The sequence below is a fragment of the Bos indicus genome, chromosome 3 (assembly GCF_029378745.1).
Source record: "Bos indicus isolate NIAB-ARS_2022 breed Sahiwal x Tharparkar chromosome 3, NIAB-ARS_B.indTharparkar_mat_pri_1.0, whole genome shotgun sequence".
NCBI lineage: Eukaryota > Metazoa > Chordata > Mammalia > Artiodactyla > Bovidae > Bos > Bos indicus.
In genome coordinates this window covers 20,395,988-20,415,416 of record NC_091762.1, presented here as the reverse complement: position 1 = coordinate 20,415,416, position 19,429 = coordinate 20,395,988, and the positions used below count along the sequence as shown (strand labels likewise).

At 48.4% G+C, this 19,429-nt stretch overlaps 1 protein-coding gene and 1 long non-coding RNA gene across 3 annotated transcripts; one reads left to right on the top strand and one right to left on the bottom strand.

Annotated features, from left to right (window-relative positions):
- The first annotated feature begins 199 nt into the window (after positions 1-199).
- ECM1 (extracellular matrix protein 1) lies at positions 200-5,643 on the top strand. Of its 2 annotated transcripts, XM_019956336.2 has the most exons (12): positions 200-398; positions 1,496-1,558; positions 1,639-1,740; positions 1,845-1,922; positions 2,012-2,089; positions 2,185-2,265; positions 2,813-2,827; positions 2,977-3,299; positions 3,567-3,941; positions 4,426-4,646; positions 4,815-4,902; positions 5,319-5,643. In XM_019956336.2, exons 1-12 carry the CDS (start codon positions 329-331, stop codon positions 5,547-5,549), a joined length of 1,725 nt encoding a protein of 574 aa, XP_019811895.2. In that variant the 5' UTR covers positions 200-328; the 3' UTR covers positions 5,550-5,643. The 2 variants fall into 2 exon arrangements, with proteins under 2 accessions (XP_019811895.2, XP_019811904.2); XM_019956345.2 differs by lacking the exon at positions 2,813-2,827.
- A 624-nt stretch (positions 5,644-6,267) lies between these two features.
- On the bottom strand, positions 6,268-9,512 carry LOC139182129 (uncharacterized). Its single transcript, XR_011565694.1, has 2 exons — positions 7,722-9,512; positions 6,268-6,709 (listed from the first exon to the last, which is right to left on the bottom strand). It is a non-coding gene; the product is annotated as an uncharacterized lncRNA (long non-coding RNA).
- Between the last annotated feature and the right edge of the window lie 9,917 nt (positions 9,513-19,429).

Below are 19,429 nucleotides of genomic sequence, written 5' to 3'. Positions count from 1 at the left end.
TTGGGGCACAGAATAAGGCCTCAGACCTCTCTTTCTCCGGGATTCTCAAAATCAGTTTCTTCTGGAGTTGGGTGCACCTCTGTTCTTAGTCCTCTCAGGAGGCTTCAGGGTGAGTGCAAGAGGAGGAGTGGCTGGGACTGAGTCATGGCAGGAAGCTGAGGAGGGCGGGAGCTGTCTCTCGTAGCCTATAAAGAGGAGAAGGAACCGGCCCTGAAGTTCACAATAGCAGTAACAGCAACTGGACAGGCAGGCTCCCATCTGCCCGGCCCTTCAATCAGATCTGCCTGAGAGGACGTACTGGTGGCCGCCCACCTGTACCTGCCCCAGGATGGGGACCATGTCCGGAGCAGCCTTGGTCTTGGCCTGTTTAACTGTTGCTTCTGTGGCCTCTGATGGAGGTGAGTTGGGCTTGGAGCCAGCACTTGGACAGGGGGCCTGGGTCCAGCCATCCTGGATAGCTCATCACCAGCAGAAAGGTACCCCGCTTGGCTGGCCGTTCTGAGCAGGCCTGTGGTGGGCCTGGGCACTGGAGCCTTTAACAGGAGGGGGAGCAGGCGTACAGAAGGGGAGGGGTTTGTCAAGATTGCTGCCAAGAAACAACTGGAGTCAAATGGACAGCAGAGAGGGCGGGTAAATTCACAGAGTGAGGGACATGCTATTTCTGTGGGACCTGTTACCCAGAAGAGAAGATCAGGAGCCCCCGGCTGCTCAAAACCAGTGTACTGGCCCAGGGAACCTTGAGTGACTCCTTACCTGTTGAGGGGAGGTGAGGGGGTGTTACCTGTCCACAGGGGACCAGGCACAGCCCCTCTAGCTCACACACATTATCTGCTTGGATGCCCAACAGAACATTACTGTGGAAAACTTGAGAGAGTGTCATAGATCTAATCTATGGGAGGCTCAATCTTGTCCCTCCCAGTCCTAGCCTTTCGTAACTGCAAATAGCTACAAGCGAGTCCTTTCGCCGTGACTGTGGGGGTGATTTGCTTCAAGAGTCCTATACCATGCAGTTAGTTCCCCAGGTCCTAAAGAGACCTAGTGAGGAGCTGAGGCTAGCGCAGGGGGGGACCTCAGCTCCTGTGCGGGCTCCTCACCAGAGGCCCCAAGGAGTCTCAAGGGCCCGGGGTAGGCCGGGGGCGGAGCAGACGGGCAGGCAAGGCTCTGGCCTGCTCAAGGCCTGAACTGTGGGAAGAGCCCAGAAGCTCTGAAGGGAAAGACACTGATGCAAGATTAAGGCCTCCTCCCCAGCTCCGTATGTCACAGTTCCTTTAGGCCAGGACTTGGGAGACCCAAGACACTGAGCCTGGTGAAAGTGAGGCTGTCAGATTATCACACCGAATCGGTCTTGACCAGGTGGGTTTGGGGCAGGAGCAATAGATTTCTGGTGTCTTGGTCATCTTTTCTAAGCTCCTGACCTCCAGTGTCTCCCCTTCCTGTACTCAGGGCCAGGAAAGAGCCCCTCAAAGCCACCCCTGATTCACCCTTCCTCTTCCAGGTTTCAAGGCTTCAGGGCAGAGAGAACTGGGGCCACAGCCCCTGACCCACCCCCTTCAACAAGGTAAGCATTTGGGGGCGTGGCATGGTACTGGGGCTCCAGGAGGAAATGCAGGCTCTGACCATCTGCCTTCTTGCCTCCAGTGGGCTATGCTGCACCCCCTTCCCCACCTCTGAGCAGAGCCCTCCCCCAGGGTCACCCTCGCACCTCCCAGCATAGCCTGCACTCTGAGGGACAGAGTGAAGGTAAGTCTCAGTTGCACCTCTAGATTTCTAGTCTGGCCTACACCCTGATCTTCAGAAGGGGAGGGGAGGAAGGGGTGGCTACTCACACACACCCCTTTCTGCAGTGCAGCCCTCTCCCTCACAGGACGCCATCCCCCTCCAAGAGGAGCTGCCCGCTCCCCAGCTCCCTGTGGAAAAGAAAGGTGAGTGCTTCCCTGTTCCCCCCCTGCCCCCCCACATCCTGCTGACATCAGCCTGATCCTTGCTCCTTTGTGGCCTCGGTGACTTTCAGGGGGTCCCCCTTTCCCTCAAGAAGCCATCCCCCTCCAAGAGGAGCTGCCCGCTTCCCAGCTGCCTGTGGAAAAGAAAGGTGAGTGCTTCCCTGTTCCCCCCCTTCCCCCGCCCCCCGACATCTTGCTGACATCAGCCTGATCCTTGCTCCTTTGTGAACTCGGTGACTTTCAGGGGGTCCCCCTCTCCCTCAAGAAGCCATCCCCCTCCAAGAGGAGCTGCCCCCTCCCCAGGTTCCTATTGAACAGAAGGAAGGTAAGCGAGTCCCTCCCTTCTGCCCTCCTGCCTCCCGTGACTGACAGCATGGGCTCTGGGGTCTCTGCCACTTACTAGCTGTGTAATAACCTTGGGTGAGTTACCTCTCCAAGCCTTAGTTATTACTTCATTTGTGAAGTTGAGGAAATAATTCCTATTTTATAAAATTATAAGGTTAAATGACACAAAAGTAGTATTTATTTTCGCTTGCTTCTCCACTGAGTTCCTTTTTATGAATGAGAACTGGCCAGGCCCCTGTCTTCTAGAGGTGCCCATCCAAACATGATTTCTGATTACCTGTCTCCTTCTACCCTAGTAGACCCACCTTTCCAATATCAAGGGGAGTTCACCTTCCAATCTAAGCAGAGAGAGAGTGACTGACAGCTTTTGTCTGTCCCTCCCCCTCTTTAGGGCTCAGACCCTGGTGGGGGTGGGGTGAGGAGCAGGGATTCTGAGCCCAGGGAAGCAACACAGTGGGCAGGCGTGATTTGGGGTTGGGAGCTGTAAGGGTGACACCTTGCATGACTCAAGTCTCTTTTTCTTTTAGTCAGTCATTCTGAAGGTAAGAGCCACAAATTCATTTCTTCTCTTTTTCTTCTGTATCCTCCCCTTTCTCCTTAACTGCAAGTTCTCTCAATCCTCCCAATTTAATCCAGCCTTTCACTGTCCCTCTACATATTCCCCCTTCCCACTCTGTTTTCCCCATTCCAGAAAAGCCAGCTCCCTCCATGGACCACAGCCCCCCAGAGCCCGAGTCCTGGAATCCAGCCCAGCACTGCCAACATGGCCGTCCCCGAGGTGGCTGGGGCCACCGACTGGATGGCTTCCCCCCTGGGCGGCCTTCCCTGGACAATCTGGACCAGATCTGCCTTCCTAGTCGTCAGCATGTGGTATACGGCCCTTGGAACCTACCACAGACTGGCTTTTCCCACCTCAGCCGTCAGGGTGAGACCCTCAATTTGCTGGAGACTGGATATTCCCGCTGCTGCCGCTGTCGCAACCGCACAAACCGCTTGGACTGTGCAGAACTCGTGGTAAGGGTTGGGCTCTTGATCCTGGGGGTGTCCTTTAACCCCCAGACTGAGTATGTGTGTTTCAAGGACTAGAGGCCTAGGCCTGGGTGTGAAGGAACCTCAGGTCCCTCTCATTGGTCCTCCCTTGGGCCTCCTCGTGTGCAGAAGCGTGGAGGACAGCCTCCACTTCTTTCTTATCTGCCTGCCCAGGGGCCTTTTCTGGAGCCTGGGAGGAAGACAGGAATGTGGACAGTGGGCTGCTGGACTTACCCACTCCTCTTACTCTAGTGGGAAGACTCAGTGACCCGGTTCTGTGAGGCCGAGTTTTCGGTCAAGACCCAACCCCACGGGTGCTGCAAAAAGCAGGGGGAGGCTCGATTATCCTGCTTCCAGGAGGAAGCTCCCCGGCCACACTACCAGCTCCGGGCCTGCCCCAGCCACCAGCCTGGTATTTCCTTGGGCCCCGAGCTGCCCTTTCCCCCTGGGCTACCCACAGTGGACAATATCAAGAACATCTGCCACCTAAAACGCTTCCGCTCGGTGCCACGCAACCTCCCAGCCACGGACTCCATCCAAAGGCAGCTGCAGGCCCTGACCCGGCTGGAGGCGGAGTTCCAGCGCTGCTGCCGGCAGGGGAACAACCACACCTGTACCTGGAAGGCCGTAAGTGGGCGTCTCGGCATCCCAAGAGCCTGTCTGCCTGCCCACCCGTCTCACACCTCTGAGCCCGCCGGCCTATTCATCCACGTACCTAGCTACCTGCTGTGAGCACGTCTGCCCATCTGCCTGCTTGTGAATGTCCGTCCGTCCACTGTGTTCCTCGTCCAAGTCCTCCATCGTGCGCCTCCATCCTGGCCGCATCCACCCAGTGTCCCCCATGTGCACCTGTCTGCCGTCCACCCGTCTGGCCTCACCCGATCCTCTCCGTCTGCTGCTCCAGCACATATCCCATGGCCAGCTCCGAACCTCAGCTGTGCTTCTACCCCTTCCACCTTCCCAGCCCCACACATCCACAGCTGCCTCTTTGCCCTTCCCTTTCAGCACCGGGGGCAGGGAGTGCGCGTCTCATCGGGTGAGGCAGTGAGGGAAGTAGAGGGACAGGAGGGTCAGTGTCCAGTCATCTGACTTGCCTTTCTCTGGTCCACAGTGGGAGGATACCCTCGATGGGTACTGTGACTGGGAGCAGGCTATAAAGACCCACCACCACTCGTGTTGCAACTACCCCCCTAGCCCCCTCCGCGACAAGTGCTTCGCCCGTCGGGCTCCCTATCCCAACTATGACCGGGATATCTTGACCCTTGACCTCAGCCGAATCACCCCCAACCTCATGAATCACCTCTGTGGAAACCGAAGAGTTCTCAGCAAGCAGTGAGTCTTAACCTAGTTCTTGCCCAGTGCTCTTCCCTTCTCCCAAAACTCACTCTGGGGCACCCTCTGGGACACTATTGGGAAGAGCAAAATCATGGTCTGCAAACACCATTTTGGTGCCTGGGGTCACTCAGAGACCCTGACCCCTGCCCCTTTCCACCAACATAGCAAGCAGATTCCTGGGCTGATTCAGAAAGTGACTGCCCGTTGCTGTGACCTGCCATTCCCAGAGCAGGCCTGCTGTGCTGAGGAGGAGGTGAGTGTGAGGTCAGGGCTCTCCCAGGGATGCAGAGGAGGGAGAAGCCTGGCACAGCGGGCCATGGCTTCTCTGAGTACCTCAAACCAGCCCTCAGAAACAATGAGGACCAGTGGGGAGGTCTTCTTTCTTGGTTCCAGAAGTCTTCATCCCTGACCTGACCTGCTCCCCACCTCTAAGCACCTATGATGCCTTCTCTGGGCCTCTGGCATTTCCAGATGGTCACATCTGTCTGTCACAAGGAGTCTCTCTGGCTGTGGAAGGCAGCCTTGTACTCCCTGTGGGCCCCAGGGGTGGGAGGATCCAGGGAGAAAGCAGTAGAAGCAGCAGGGAAGGGGAACTTGGACATCCAAGTAACCAGTCCTGACTTCTGACAACCCTCCTCCCCTATCACCTCTTCTTTATTTTGTCATCAGAAATCAGCCTTTATTGATGAGCTGTGTGGTTCCCGACGTAACTTCTGGCGAGACTCTGCCCTCTGCTGTAAACTGAGTCCTGGGGATGAACAAATCAACTGCTTCAACACGAAGTATCTGAGGAATGTGGCTGTAGTGACTGGGGACACTAGGGATGCCAAGGGCCCCGGGGAGCAGGGCCCGACTCAGGGAACAAATAGCAGCCCCACCTCTGAGCCCAAGGAAGAGTGAGTCACCCCAGAGCCTTGGAGGATCAGATTGGGGGAACCCCACCCCACCCCACCCATCTGGAATACGCATTACAGTAAACACCTCTTGTATTTGGCCTCGTTATGTCTGTTGTCTCACACAAACACACCCTTGCAAGCCTGCCCAGATTTTCCTCGGTGACTGGCCCCTGAGGCCCACTGCCCCACCCCCACTAGCTCAGCAGAAATCTTTCCACTGGCTAAGTTGGGACCACAACTAAACGGCTTAACATCAGTATTTATCATCTTGAATTTATTATTATTTTTCTTTATTTTGGCTGTGCTGGGTCTTTGCTGTGTGAGTTTTTCTCTAGTTGTGGTGCGTGCACTTCTCACTGCAGTGATTTCTTTTGTTGCGAAGCACTGGTTCTCAGGTGTGCACGCAGGCTCACTAGCTGCAGTCCCCGGGCACTCTAGCACAGGCGCAGTAGTTGTGCACAGATTTAGCCGCTCCGAGGCATGTGGGATCTTCCCGGACCAGAGATCAAACCCATGTCACCTGCATTGGCAGACTCTTCACCACTGAGCCACCAGGGAAACCTTGAATTTATTTACACATTTAAAAGGAATGTCACTTGTTAGCTGGCTATCAGGATTCAGAACTGAAAAAGTTATGATTCATGTCTTTGGTGAGCCCCCAGAATCCCACAGCCCTGCCTGACATTTTTTAATCTTGACTTTTAATCCATGGAGTCCATGTGTTTATTCCTTCAGTATACATTTATTGAATTCTTATGGATGTGTACTGTGCTAGGCTGTGGGATACGCATTTTTACACAGTTCCCTTTCTTCAGGATGCTCACATTCCGGGAAGGGACCTAGCAGGTGTGATTACTGTTGTAATACAGGGCTGCAAAGTCCAGTGTGCTCGGAGCACTTGATAACCAGGCCAGAGCTGGGAGTAGGGCTGGGGGCAGTAGGAGTGCACCACGGAAGGCCTCTGCGCTGGTGAGGCAGAGCTTCTCCAGGAGCATGGAGGGTGCAGGGGGCGGGTACAGCCCAGGAGAAGAGGTAGCTTATACAGAAGGTGGAAATGACCCAACTCTGGTGGTGGTTCCTCCCACATGTGACTGGAAAGATCAGCAGGAGCTCATCACAAATTAAGATAGGAGGTAGATGCCCATCACAATCGGAGTTCATTCCCTGTGGACAGAAATTCCAAAATATCAATAGCAGGACAGTCGAGAGAGGAGGCTGGGCCCTGCCCAGATAAGAGATTAGAGACCACATATTTCTCATTCGCGACCATCCCAACTAGAAAACTCTTTGGAGGTTAAAAGGGAAATGATGCTAAGCTTCCCATAGACCTCTTTGCTGAAATCCCTCTTGGTTGAGATACCTGCACACACAGGAGGATCCTGAGATATACCAAAAATGGACTCAGAACCAGGCAAATTAAAATGATCGGCCAAAGGAAAACGCAGAAGAAATGCCCCATATAAGTGATTCAAATTACCAAGACAATGCGACTTTCTGAGTCCACCCATATGACTATTGCGAGTACTGTACTCTTTTTCCTCCTAATAAACTCTTGTTTCACTGTTTTCCGTCTCCATGGGAACTCTCTTCTACAAAGCTGAAGGGCCAGAACCTTGTCACTGACCACTGGTCTAACAGCTAGGATTCTGCGCTCTCTCAGCCAAGACCCAACCTCAATCTCTAAGCCGGAACCGAAACCCTGCTTCAAGCTGCTGCAGGCCGAGGCCACCCGAGTTAAGGATGACTCATCCACAAGCCTTAAAGTGGATCTTGGCCCTTCTGCCCACAAGGATACTGGCGGCTGCAAGCAGAGTACGCGTTCAGATTTGCCTCTTACAGACAGGCAGGCAGGAACCTGGGCGGCCAGTTCAGACAGTGTCGCGCCAGTGCCTGAAGGGAGGTTGCCGTAGGCCCTAGACCGAAGCTGAAAGAACTACAATGAAGGCTCGGTTCCATGCGGACGAAGCAACTGTGATTCTGTTGCCTGTTAAAAGAAGGACCTTCTCTGCCCAGGTTACTGAGAAAGAGGGCGGAACAAAGACCGCTGTCTTTCCCCAGTGGGGGACTAACTGAGCCCCAGCCGCTCTAAAACTGACACCAGCCCTTCCCTCCTCCGCTCTTCCACAGCCTTTTATTTATTGTTTACATTTTGCGCGCATAGTTGTTTCTAACTCACCAGCGTCTTAGCGGCTCCTTGGCCTGTCCGTCACCTCGGAGACCAATGAGCGAACGAGGAATGAGCTGTGACCCGCCCCTGCGCCCGCAACCCCGCCCGTCCGAGCCTGCACAACCCCGGCAGGGCGCTCGTGCGAAGATCTAACAGGGCGTGATCCCTGCGCGGAATTCTGGCACCTTTCCGATCGCCTCTGGGGGCCAGGGACAGGCAGGGGTTCTTTTCCCATACACCGTCCGCTCTTCCGCCCTCGAAGTACCGTTCCAGACTAGCTCGCGGGGTGGACCCCGGCCGGTGGAGGGACGGGCGGGCAGCTGCGCCAGCAAAGGCACCTCTCTCGGGCTCTGTCCCTTCGGGAGCTTCCCGGAGATGCTTTAGAACTGCATTTGCAAAGGGCAGCGCCAAGTCTGGAGAGGGAGTCAGAGAAGAGAAGGACCACGGTCCCAGCCCCCAGGAGTTTTCAGTCCATCGGGGAGGAGAAGAAGAAAACCAGGAAAGCAGTAGTGAGCAGCTATGATGAAAGAGTGTCGGGTGCTAAGTAAATATAAGCATCATGAGCTGAGAGTTAAAAGAAGTAATTATCTCGAGGAATGGGGTACTGTCTGGAGGAGATGGCTTTCGATAGAGCCCCGCCAAGCGTGGATAGGATTACTGTTAGTTACCAAAAGGTGAAAGTGTTAAAATTTATGGCAACTCGTTGTATGGATAAACTTAAAATATAATATTAAATTCAATACAGTGCTGTGTGTCAATTATACCTCAATAAAACTGGAAGAAAAGAATAAGTAAAATTAAATGTGCTAACTTCAGATAAAGGAGTCAGAGACCCTAACTACTTGACGGGGCTGGGGAAAGTTTCCTGGAGGAATGCAAGCTTGAGTAGGATTTTGCTGGAAGGGGGACGGAGGATGAACAAACCACTGGGTGTATGCAGAGCTCAGCTAAAGTAAACAGTATTTCGTGTTAACAGAGTGCTAAATCTTCTGGCTATAAAGAATATTTTAAAAATTGTCCTCAAGGATTTTTAGCTCTGGAAACTTGAATGTGTATGATAGATATTCTCAGGACGGAGGTCTTCTGCAGGAGGCAGTAAAGCAGGAAGTTTGGTTGATGTACTTGAAGAGCCATTAGGTAGTGAAAAATAGTGTGGGGGAGTAGCTAGCCATGAGGTTGGAAATTTAGGCTTAGTCACACTTTCTGGAAGATCGTGAAGCACTAAAGAAGTCACGCCAGGGACTTCCCAGTGGTCCAGTGGCTAAGACTCCGAATTCCCAATGGAGGGGCCCCGAGTTCCATCCCTGGTCAGAGAACTAGATCCTGCATGCCACAACTAAATATCCCAAATGTTGCAACTAAGGCCTGGTGCAGTCAACTAAGTAAGTAAATAAAGCATTTTTAAGAAAAGAAGTTATGCAGCCAAATAAATAAATAAAACATTAAAAAAAAAAAGACTTATGCCAACCTGGGGGTAAGCACTTGTAAAGGACTGTAAAAGAAAACTGAAGGGAATGAATTTATTTTAAAAAAAGATAAATTAGATGGACAGACAAGTAGTTAGGAGTAGATGAGGTGGAGAGAGGGTAAAGACTGGAACCATCTTCAGTTCAGTTCAGTTCAGTCGCTCAGTCGTGTCTGACTCTTTGCGACCCCATGAATCGCAGCATGCCAGGCCTCCCTGTCCATCACCAACTCCCGGAGTTCACTCAGACTCACGTCCATCGAGTCAGTGATGCCATCCAGCCATCTCATCCTCTGTCGTCCCCTTCTCCTCCTGCCCCCAATCCCTCCCAGCATCAGAGACTTTTCCAATGAGTCAACTCTTCGCATGAGGTGGCCAAAGTACTGGAGTTTCAGCTTCAGCATCATTCCTTCCAAAGAAATCCCAGGGCTGATCTCCTTCAGAATGGACTGGTTGGATCTCCTTGCAGTCCAAGGGACTCTCAAGAGTCTTCTCCAACACCACAGTTCAAAAGCATCAATTCTTCGGCGCTCAGCTTTCTTCACAGTCCATCTCTCACATCCATACATGACCACTGGAAAAACCATAGCCTTGACTAGATGGACCTTTGTTGGCAAGGTAATGTCTCTGCTTTTGAATATGCTATCTAGGTTGGTCATAATTTTTCTTCCAAGGAGTAAAAGTCTTTTAATTTCATGGTTGCAATCACCATCTGCAGTGATTTTGGAGCCCCCCAAAAAATAAAGTCTGACACTGTTTCCACTGTTTCCCCATCTATTTCCCATGAAGTGATGGGATCAGACGCCATGATCTTCGTTTTCTGAATGTTGAGTTTTAAGCCACCTTTTTCACTCTCCTCTTTCACCTTCATCAAGAGGCTTCTTAGTTCCTCTTCACTTTCTGCCATAAGGGTGGTGTCATCTGCATATCTGAGGTTATTGATATTTCTCCCGGCAATCTTGACTCCAGCTTGTGCTTCTTTCAGCCCAGCATTTCTCATGATGTACTCTGCATAGAAGTTAAATAAGCAGGGTGACAATATACAGCCTTGACGTACTCCTTTTCCTATTTGGAACCAGTCTGTTGTTCCATATCCAGTTCTAACTGTTGCTTCCTGACCTGCATATAGGTTTCTCAAGAGGCAGGTCAGGTAGTCTGGTATTCCCATCTCTTGAAGAATTTTCCACAGTTTATTGTGATCCACACAGTCAAAGGCTATGGCATAGTCAATAAACCAGAAATAGATGTTTTTCTGGAACTCTCTTGCTTTTTCCATGAAAAAGAATTGATGCTTTTCCAGCGGATGTTGGCAATTTGGTCTCTGGTTCCTCTGCCTTTTCTAAAACCAGCTTGAACATCAGGAAGTTCACGGTTCACGTATTGCTGAAGCCTGGCTTGGAGACTTTTGAGCATTACTTTACTAGTGTGTGAGATGAGTGCAATTGTGTGGTAGTTTGAGCATTCTTTGGCATTGCCTTTCTTTGGGATTGGAATGAAAACTGACCTTTTCCAGTGCTGTGGCCACTGCTGAGTTTTCCAGATTTTCTGGCATATTGAGTGCAGCACTTTCACAGCATCATCTTTCAGGATTTGAAATAGCTCAACTGGAATTCCATCACCTCCACTAGCTTTGTTCGTAGTGATGCTTTCTAAGGCCCACTTGACTTCACATTCCAGGATGTCTGGCTCTAGGTGAGTGATCACACCATCGTGATTATCTGGGTCGTGAAGATCTTTTTTGTACAGTTCTTCTGTGTATTCTTGCCATCTCTTCTTAATATCTTCTGCTTCTGTTAGGTCCATACCATTTCTGTCCTTTATCGAGCCCATCTTTGCATGAAATGAACCATCTTCAATATCAATAAAGCTTAGAAATTCTAAGATCCAGAATTTTGTCAATGGTATACAGGATGAAAAGGGAGGGGAGATCTTTTAAAGACATTTCTGAGATAAGATTGACAGAAACTGCTGCAGGAGCTGTCTAGGATGACTTCCAAGTTTAAGGTTTGGGTAACTGTAAGGCTATGGTTTTTCCTGTGGTCATGTATGGATGTGAGAGATGGACTGTGAAGAAGGCTGAGCGCCGAACAATTGAGGCTTTTGAACTGTGGTGTTGGAGAAGACTCTTGAGAGTCCCTTGGACTGCAAGGAGATCCAACCAGTCCATTCTGGAGATCAGCCATGGGATTTCTTTGGAAGGCATGATGCTAAAGCTGAAACTCCAGTACTTTGGCTACCTCATGCGAAGAGTTGACTCATTGGAAAAGTCTCTGATGCTGAGAGGGATTGGGGGCAGGAGGAGAAGGGGACGACAGAGGATGAGATGGCTGGATGGCATCACTGACTCGATGGACGTGAGTCTGAGTGAACTCCGAGAGTTGGTGATGGACAGGGAGGCCTGGCATGCTGCGATTCATGGGGTCGCAAAGAGTCCGACACAACTGAGCGACTGATCTGATCTGAAGGTAGTTTCTGCAGGAAGGGGAGCAGGTTTTACTGGCGGATTATAATGAGTTCAGTTTTGAAATCCTTAGTAGTCCAGTGTCCCTAGTGAAAAGCACCTTCATGTAGAGGATATCCAAAACCAGATTCTAAGGAATTGAGTATGAATGGAGGAGGAAAAGAGGAGGCAATATGTGTAACTTGCTCTTTCACTGTCCTTCTAGCTACTTGCAAGTCCCTTAGCCCAAATTCAGCTTGTTCGTAAGTGAACTCCTCTGGGTATATGGGAGATGTGAAAAAGAAAATGTAGTGATAATCTGAGGGGTGGGCATTTGGGTGTTCACCCTTGTGACTCAGCTGGTAAATAATCTGCCTGCAAAAAAAAAAAAAAAGAAAGAAAGAAAGAATCTGCCTGCAATGAGGGAGACCTGGATTGGATCCCTGGGTTGGGAAGATCCCCTAGAGAAGGAAAAGGCTACCCACTCCAGTACTCTGGCCTAGAGAATTCTATGGACCCTATGGTCCATGGTGTTGCAAAGAGTCAGACATGACTGAGAAACTTTCACTTTCTTTCTTATGCAATTTGTCAACCTTTTTCTGCATTTTTCACCTGAGGTCATCATCTCTACCCTCCAGCTAGCTACTCCTGTGGGCCCCAATTCAGTAAACAAAACCACCATCTACTCAGTTGTTTAGGCAACAGACCTGGGGACTGTCATTCTTTAATTAGTCCATCTCCTTCTCCCTTCTATTCCAGTCAGTCACCAATCTCCTAAATATCTCTTAAATCCATCAATAGTGGAGTTGCACCTTGTACCAAGGTTAGGTTCTAAACCTAAAGTTTCTAAACCTTTAGAACCAAGGTTTAGGTTCTAAAGTTCATACATAAGGCAAAAATTACATAGTCAGCATAACCTTTGGATGGAGAAGGCAATGGCACCCTACTCCAGTACTCTTGCCTGGAAAATCCCATGGACGGAGGAGCCTGGTGGGCTACAGTCCATGGGGTTTCGAAGAGTCGGACATGACTGAGCGACTTCACTTTCACTTTTCACTTTCATGCACTGGAGAAGGAAATGGCAACCCACTCCAGTGTTCTTGCCTGGAGAATCCCAGGCGCCGGGGAGCCTGGTGGGCTGCCGCCTATGAGGTCACACAGAGTCGGACACGACTGAAGCCACTTAGCAGCAGCATAACCTTTGGAAATTCCTCAAATCACTCATTAAATGGAACACCCATGGGACTTCCCGGTGGTCCAGGGGTTAAGACTCCGAGCTTTCACTGCAAGAAGCACAGGTTCAATCCCTGGTCCAGGAACTAAGATTCTGCAGTGTGGCCAAAAGTTTAAAAAATTAAAAAAAAAATTTTAAATACAGCAGCCATGGTTTTGTGTGCACAACTCTGTACACAAAATATGTGCAAGCATGTATGTATAAGCATGTGTATAGTAAGGTATAGTATATAATAGGGTATGCAGTATAACAAAATATTTTAAACTACATACAAAAATGAGAGAGTGCTGTCTCCAGCTACAGGATACCTGGATGCTCAGAGGGTGAGGCCCGACACCGCCAGGACCTTGGTGAAGGGCAGGGTGGATAGCAGGGAGAAAGGCTCTGCTCTCATCTTTCTATAAAGCTGTTGATCTAAAAATATGAGATTGTTGTTCAGTAGCTCAATTGTGTCCAACTCTTTGCAAACCCATGGACTGCAGCACTGCAGCCAGGCTCCCTGTCCTTCACTGTCTCCCGGAGTTTGCTCAGACTCGTGTCCATTGAGTTGATGATGCCATCCAACCATCTCATCCTCTGCTGCCTGCTTCTCCTCATGCAAGGAGAAGCCTGAGCACGGCAACTAGAGAGTAGCCCCTGCCCAACACAGCTAGAGAAAAGCCCGCACAGCTATGAAGTACCCAGCACAAGCAAAAATAAATACATAAAATTAAAAAAAATAGTGTCTTTGATGAAAAGTTTTTAAATCTAATGTAATTGTTACTGTGTTTTGTGCTTTTCCCATCTGCTTTAAAAAATCTCCTACCCTCAGGTCACAAAGATCCTTTCCTATTCTATCTTCTGAAAAGATACTATTGTTTTGCCTATCTCATTTAAGACTCGTATTCACCAGGAGATGATGTTTGTTTATATTGGGATTATGATTCTTATTTTATCCCATTTGGGGATCTAGTTATCCCAGCACCATTTGTGAAAAGATTGCTGTTTCCACTGCTCTGCAGAGCCATCCTTGTCATAAACCAAGTGTCCATATTCGCAGGATTCATTTTGGGGCCCTCCGTTCTATTAGTTGTTCATCTTTGTGCAATACTACACAGGCTGTAGCTTTATAACAAACTTTGATATCTATAGGGCAAGTCCCTCCCACTGTGTTCTTTTTCAAGAGTGTCTTGACTATTTGCTTCATGATCAGACACAAGTTTGTACAGATTCTTTTAAGTATTGAAAATACAAGAGCCATGTTGTTGCAGTCATTTTCTGAACACTTATTACAGTGACTTTCCCGTTTTGTAGTTGGCCATGCTGTCCAGGTCACTCATGAGCATCAAGCACTTGTGTGTGGCTGGCTGGAAGTGCAATGTGCTGTAAGTGTAAAAAAACACCAGATCTCAAAGACTTAGCATGAAAAAAAGAATACAAGATCTCTCACTAATGATTTTTGTTTTGATTACATGTTGACATGATATTTCAGGTATACTGGGTTAAATGAATATATTACCAAAATTAATTTCACCTATCTCATTTTACTTTTTGTTAATGTGACTACTAAAAACTGTGAAATTGTATACGTGGCTCGTCTTTGCAGCTCACACTGTATTTCTATTGGACAACATGGGGGGAACTGGCCAGTGACCCCCAAAGATATCCAGGTCCTTCTCTGGAACCTGTGACGGTTACCTCACATGGCAAAAGGGACTTTGCAGATGTGACTAAGGATGTGGACAATTATCTTGGATTATCTTGGATTATATGCAATTACAAAGGTCCTCAAAGGAGGCAGAGTGAGATATGACAACAAAAGGGAAGGAATTCAGCTGTGGAAACAGAGATCAGAGTTATTCATGTGGGCAGCTCCCAGAATTGGAAGAAACAAAGATTCTTTCCTGGGCTCTCCAGAAGCCTTGCTCATACCCTGATTTTAGCTCTGTAAGACTCTAGCTTCCAGACTTCTGGCCTCTGGAACTGTAAGAGAATAGAGTTTCTGTTATTTCAAGTTGCTAAATTTGTGGTAATTTGTAACAGCAGCCATAAGAAACTAATACAGACAGCATGCTTCTAAAATTATTTTTAATTTTAATATTATACTCACCATATATTCAATAAAAAATTTTAAGTTTTCATAGCACACACATCAGTTATTAGGAAAAACTAGTATTGATGCCTGCAGAATCCCATGGACAGAGGAGCCTGGCAGGCTACGGTCCATAGCATCGCAAAGAGTCAGACACAACTGAAGGGGACTTAGCATGCACGAAAACTACAGTACCGAAAGATGTCAAGGATAGAACATCATTCTGAGAGGGAGCTCCAAGACCAGTGTATAGTTATATGTAAGAGACAATTCTACTGAAGAACAGTATATCCAGAAGAAAATATTCAGAACTCTTATACCTCAACAGTAAGAAAACAATCAGAAAATGAACAAGAGATCTGAACAGACATTTCAGGTAGGAAGATACAAAAATTGTTAATAAGCATATGAGAAGATGCTCAATATCACTAGTGATTGCTGCTACTGCTGCTGCTAAGTCACTTCAGTCGTGTCCGACTCTGTGCGACCCCATAGACGGCAGCCCACCAGGCTCCCCCGTCCCTGGGACTCTCCAGGCAAGAACCCTGGAGTGGGTTGCCATTTCCTTCTCCAATGCATGAAAGTGAAAAGTGAAGTGAAGTCGCTCAGTCGTGTCCGACTCTTCAAGACCCCATGGACTGCAGCCCACCAGGCTCCTCTGTCCATGGGATTTTCCAGGCAAGAGTACTGGAGTGGGGTGCCATTGCCTTCTCCAATCACTAGTGATTAGGGACATGCAAATCAAAACCACAATAAGGTACAATTTCACAGCCACTTAAATGGCTGAAATCAAAAAGACAGAGGGACTTCAACAGTGGTAAAGTGGTAATGACTCTGAGCTTCCACTGCAGGGGGGTGGGAGACGGGAACTGGTCAGGGAACTAAGATTCCACATGCTATGTGATGTGGCCAAAAAAAAAAAAATCTAAAGATGTATCCTTGCCTATATCTTTTGATTGGTCTCAACCTTTTTAGGGCAATCTTGCCCATTTGCCATTGATTCTAACTCCCCTTCAATGGAACTGGCTTGTGAACTGCAGGATTCTGTCTTAGATACTGGAGGGAAAGAAGGTGCCCGTTAGCCATAGAGTTTTGGGGATTTTCTATGCACATGGGCTTCCTGGTGGCTCAGCGGTAAAGAATCCACCTGCAACACTGGAGTCACAGAAGACACAGTTTCGATCCCTGGGTGGGGAAGATCCCCTGGAGGTGGGCATGACAATGTACTCTAGTATTCTTGCCTGGAGAATTCCATGAACAGAGGAGCCTGGCAGGCTACAGTCCATAGTCACAAAGAGTCGGACAAGATTGAAGTGACTTAGCATGCAGGCACACGCACATAATCACATCCACGATGAGTATCAGTAGTTTTATTTCTTCGTTCTAATCCTTTTGCCTTTTGTTTATTTTTTACTTCCGTGGATAGACATTAAAGAACATTGATGGTAAGTGGATGTAGGGGGCATCCTAACCTCGTGTAGTTCCCGATTGTGGCCATAGCCTCCAAGACGGCCCCAGCCACACTTGCCTGCTGGTGTTCACACCCTTGTTTAGTCCTTCTCTCAAAAACAGTATTTTTAATGATCACAGTGTCTAGTTAACATTTGTCAGCATACATGGTTACATTTTTTCCCCTGTTACATCCCCATGTCTTATTTTGCAACTGGAGCCTTATTTTGTATCCTTTTCTTTTCCTTTTAGTTTCCACAGCTCTCAGTTGTGGCATGTCTGATAGTTGCAGCATGTGAACTCCTAGTTGGGACACGTGGGATCTGGTTCCCTGACCAGGGACCCCACCCAGGCCCTCAGCATTGGGAGCACAGAGTCCCAGCCCTGGATCACCAGGTAAGCCTTCTCATATTGTTAAGTGGTGGTATGTCACTTCTGGGGCTAGGACATGAAAGGTAACTGTAGCATCTACCTCTCTATTACAGTTCCCTGGTGGTCTAGTGGGGCTAGGATTCAGCGCTTTCACCACCACAGCCTGGGCTCAATTCCCGGTCATGGAAGTAACTTTTACGGCTCACCTGATGGCTCAGCAGGTAAAGAATCCTCCTACAATGAAGGAGGAGGGTTTGATTTCTGGGTTGGGAAGATCCCCTGGAGGAGGGCACAGCGACCCACTCCAGTATTCTTGCCTGGAGAATCCCATGGACAGAGGAGCCTGGCGGGCTACAGTCCAAAGGTCACAAAAAGTTAGACAAGACTGAGTGTCTAAGCACACACCTCTCTATTACCTAGGGTACCTATTGTTCTTATTTGTGCTGTTTTATACCCTTGGGTTATATCTGTGTGCTGGACATTGTTTTTGAGCAATTATTTATAGAAAGTTCTTGAGGCTCAAGATAATGTTATCTCTACTAAAGAGAACTTATTTTGCTGGCTCCTGAGGGCACTAGCAAGTTTGGAACCAAGTCACTCTGAAATCTTTGCCCAGCCCCCCAAGGCTGCCAGGACTGCAGCTCCGCCCTTTCTAAACTGAAAACCCCAAAGCATAAACAGCCTTTAGGAAAGGTTTCACTTCACTTACCATCCTCTCATCATCTCAATTCAGTAATTCTTCAAATCTTGTTATTTCTCTGATGTTTTTAAGATGAATTTTTAAAAACCTTTTATTTTACATTGGAGTATATTTGAGTGACAATGTTGTGCTAGTTGACTTTTAAAGTTTTGAGCATGAGGATTTGTTTGAATTATCTAGGCTTCTATATCCAGAATTGGTGGTCCCTTTGATCCTCATGTGAGGGATCCGATAAGTAGCAATATCTTCAGAGAAGGTAGGGTCCTCACTGCTAGAAGATGAGTCATAACTGGGCTTGTGCAATTATGGTAACCCCCTTTGCTCTAGGTCTGAGGTGGCATTATGACTCACTTTTGAGGGAAAAAAAATAAAGATATAAGAGGAAAACCCCTAAGAACTTGTGGATGAATTTTTGTGCCCTTTGGAAAGCGCACTGACTGGGAACCAGAGCCCTTTCTCTTCTTTGTGCTTTGGGATGATTCCATGGAAGGAAGTCACACTTGAGTCTGTGGCACTCCTGTTATGACCGAGGGAAAAGCCAAGAAAATTGCAGAAGTATCAACTCATGGTTTTTTGTATTGTTGAGCCACTTAAAAAATCCTGGAACCCTTTGCTTTCAACCTTCTTAAATATTCCTATGGTTTCACTGTTAGTCAGGTTTTCTGTTATGTGCAGTTCAATGTGTTCCTAACTGATACATTATCCTTTAAGATTCAGCTTTAGGGCCTTCCTTGGTGGTCCAGTGGGAGGATCCCCTAGAGAGGAAATAGCAACCCACTCCAGTATTTTTGACTGGAAAATCCCATGGACAGCGGAGCGACTGAGCACACACCGGTGGTCCAGTGGTTAAGAATCTGCCTTGCAATGCAGGGGACACAGGTTTGATTCCTGGTCACAGAACTAAAATCCCATATGCTGCTGAGCACGAGTACTCTAAGTACTGAGCCCATCCCACAACTAGAGAGTCTGTTTGCCGTGATGAAAGATCTCATGTCCCTCAACTACGACCCCCCAAAAAAAAACAACCCTCAGCTTTAAATGTCACTTCCTCAGGAGGCCTTTCTGAAACCTCCAACACATTCAATAATACTCTCTCCTTTCCCCTCAGTGCCCCTCATCATATTTCAAATTCTCTGTTGAATGACAGTCCCTCTCTGGGCTGAAAGCACTTGAGAACAGAGACCTTAATAGGTATCCTAGAATCCAGCCCAGTGCCAAGCATGGTGCCTCTTATAAATAATTAACTATTGAATAGACAAATACAGGCGTCAAGAGCATAAGTGGAAGAAGAAACTGGATAAAAACTCTGGAGGACATGAATTTAAATTTGTGCATCTACTAACAGATGAAAACTCTTAAAGCTCAGAGAATCATTACAGAAGGGTTGGATGATCATCGTGAGAACTGGGTGTGAGTGTTTATGTGGTACAAGTGAGAGTTGCCAAGTAGTGTTAAAGACCCAGCTGGGATTAGAGACCGTAAATGTGCATTGGCATAAGTCGGCAGAATTTTGAGATTTTCTGCAGCAGTGTTCAGCTGTCTGGGTGTGGGAAAGAAATTGGATAACTGGACTGATCCAAAGATGGGGCTCTCAGGACAGGCTGCTTTCTGCTCTGTTCTCTGGTAAAGTAAGTAAAGGTAGATGTGAGTTTTTATTTCCACTCTCTCAGTAGAGAGAACTTGCAGAACTCAAAGGCTTGCCTTTTCACTCCGGGCTTGGAGACACCCCTTGACTGAAGCACGCACAACAGAGGTCTGCCCCCACCTCCCACTCGCCGTGGAAGGCTTGGGAAGGGGATCTGTGAATTTCCTAAAGCGTGTGTGTGGGTGTGTGTGTGCATGCTGCGGGCATGTGTGGGTGCTTGTGCACTTTTCTGGAGTGAGTGTCTATCACTTCCACCAGATTCTCAAAAGTGTCTGTGATTCAGAAAAGCAAGAACCACTGACTTGGGGTTATAGCTCCTAACCAAGGACCACCGTGTGGAT

Excerpts from the sequence above, each read along its gene's own strand:
- ECM1 (XM_019956336.2), top strand. The coding sequence starts at position 329 with ATGGGGACCATGTCCGGAGCAGCCTTGGTCTTGGCCTGTTTAACTGTT. Across the intron at positions 1,559-1,638 it reads GACCCACCCCCTTCAACAAG|TGGGCTATGCTGCACCCCCT; the intron begins GTAAGCATTTGG and ends TCTTGCCTCCAG. Across the intron at positions 2,090-2,184 it reads GCTGCCTGTGGAAAAGAAAG|GGGGTCCCCCTCTCCCTCAA; the intron begins GTGAGTGCTTCC and ends GGTGACTTTCAG.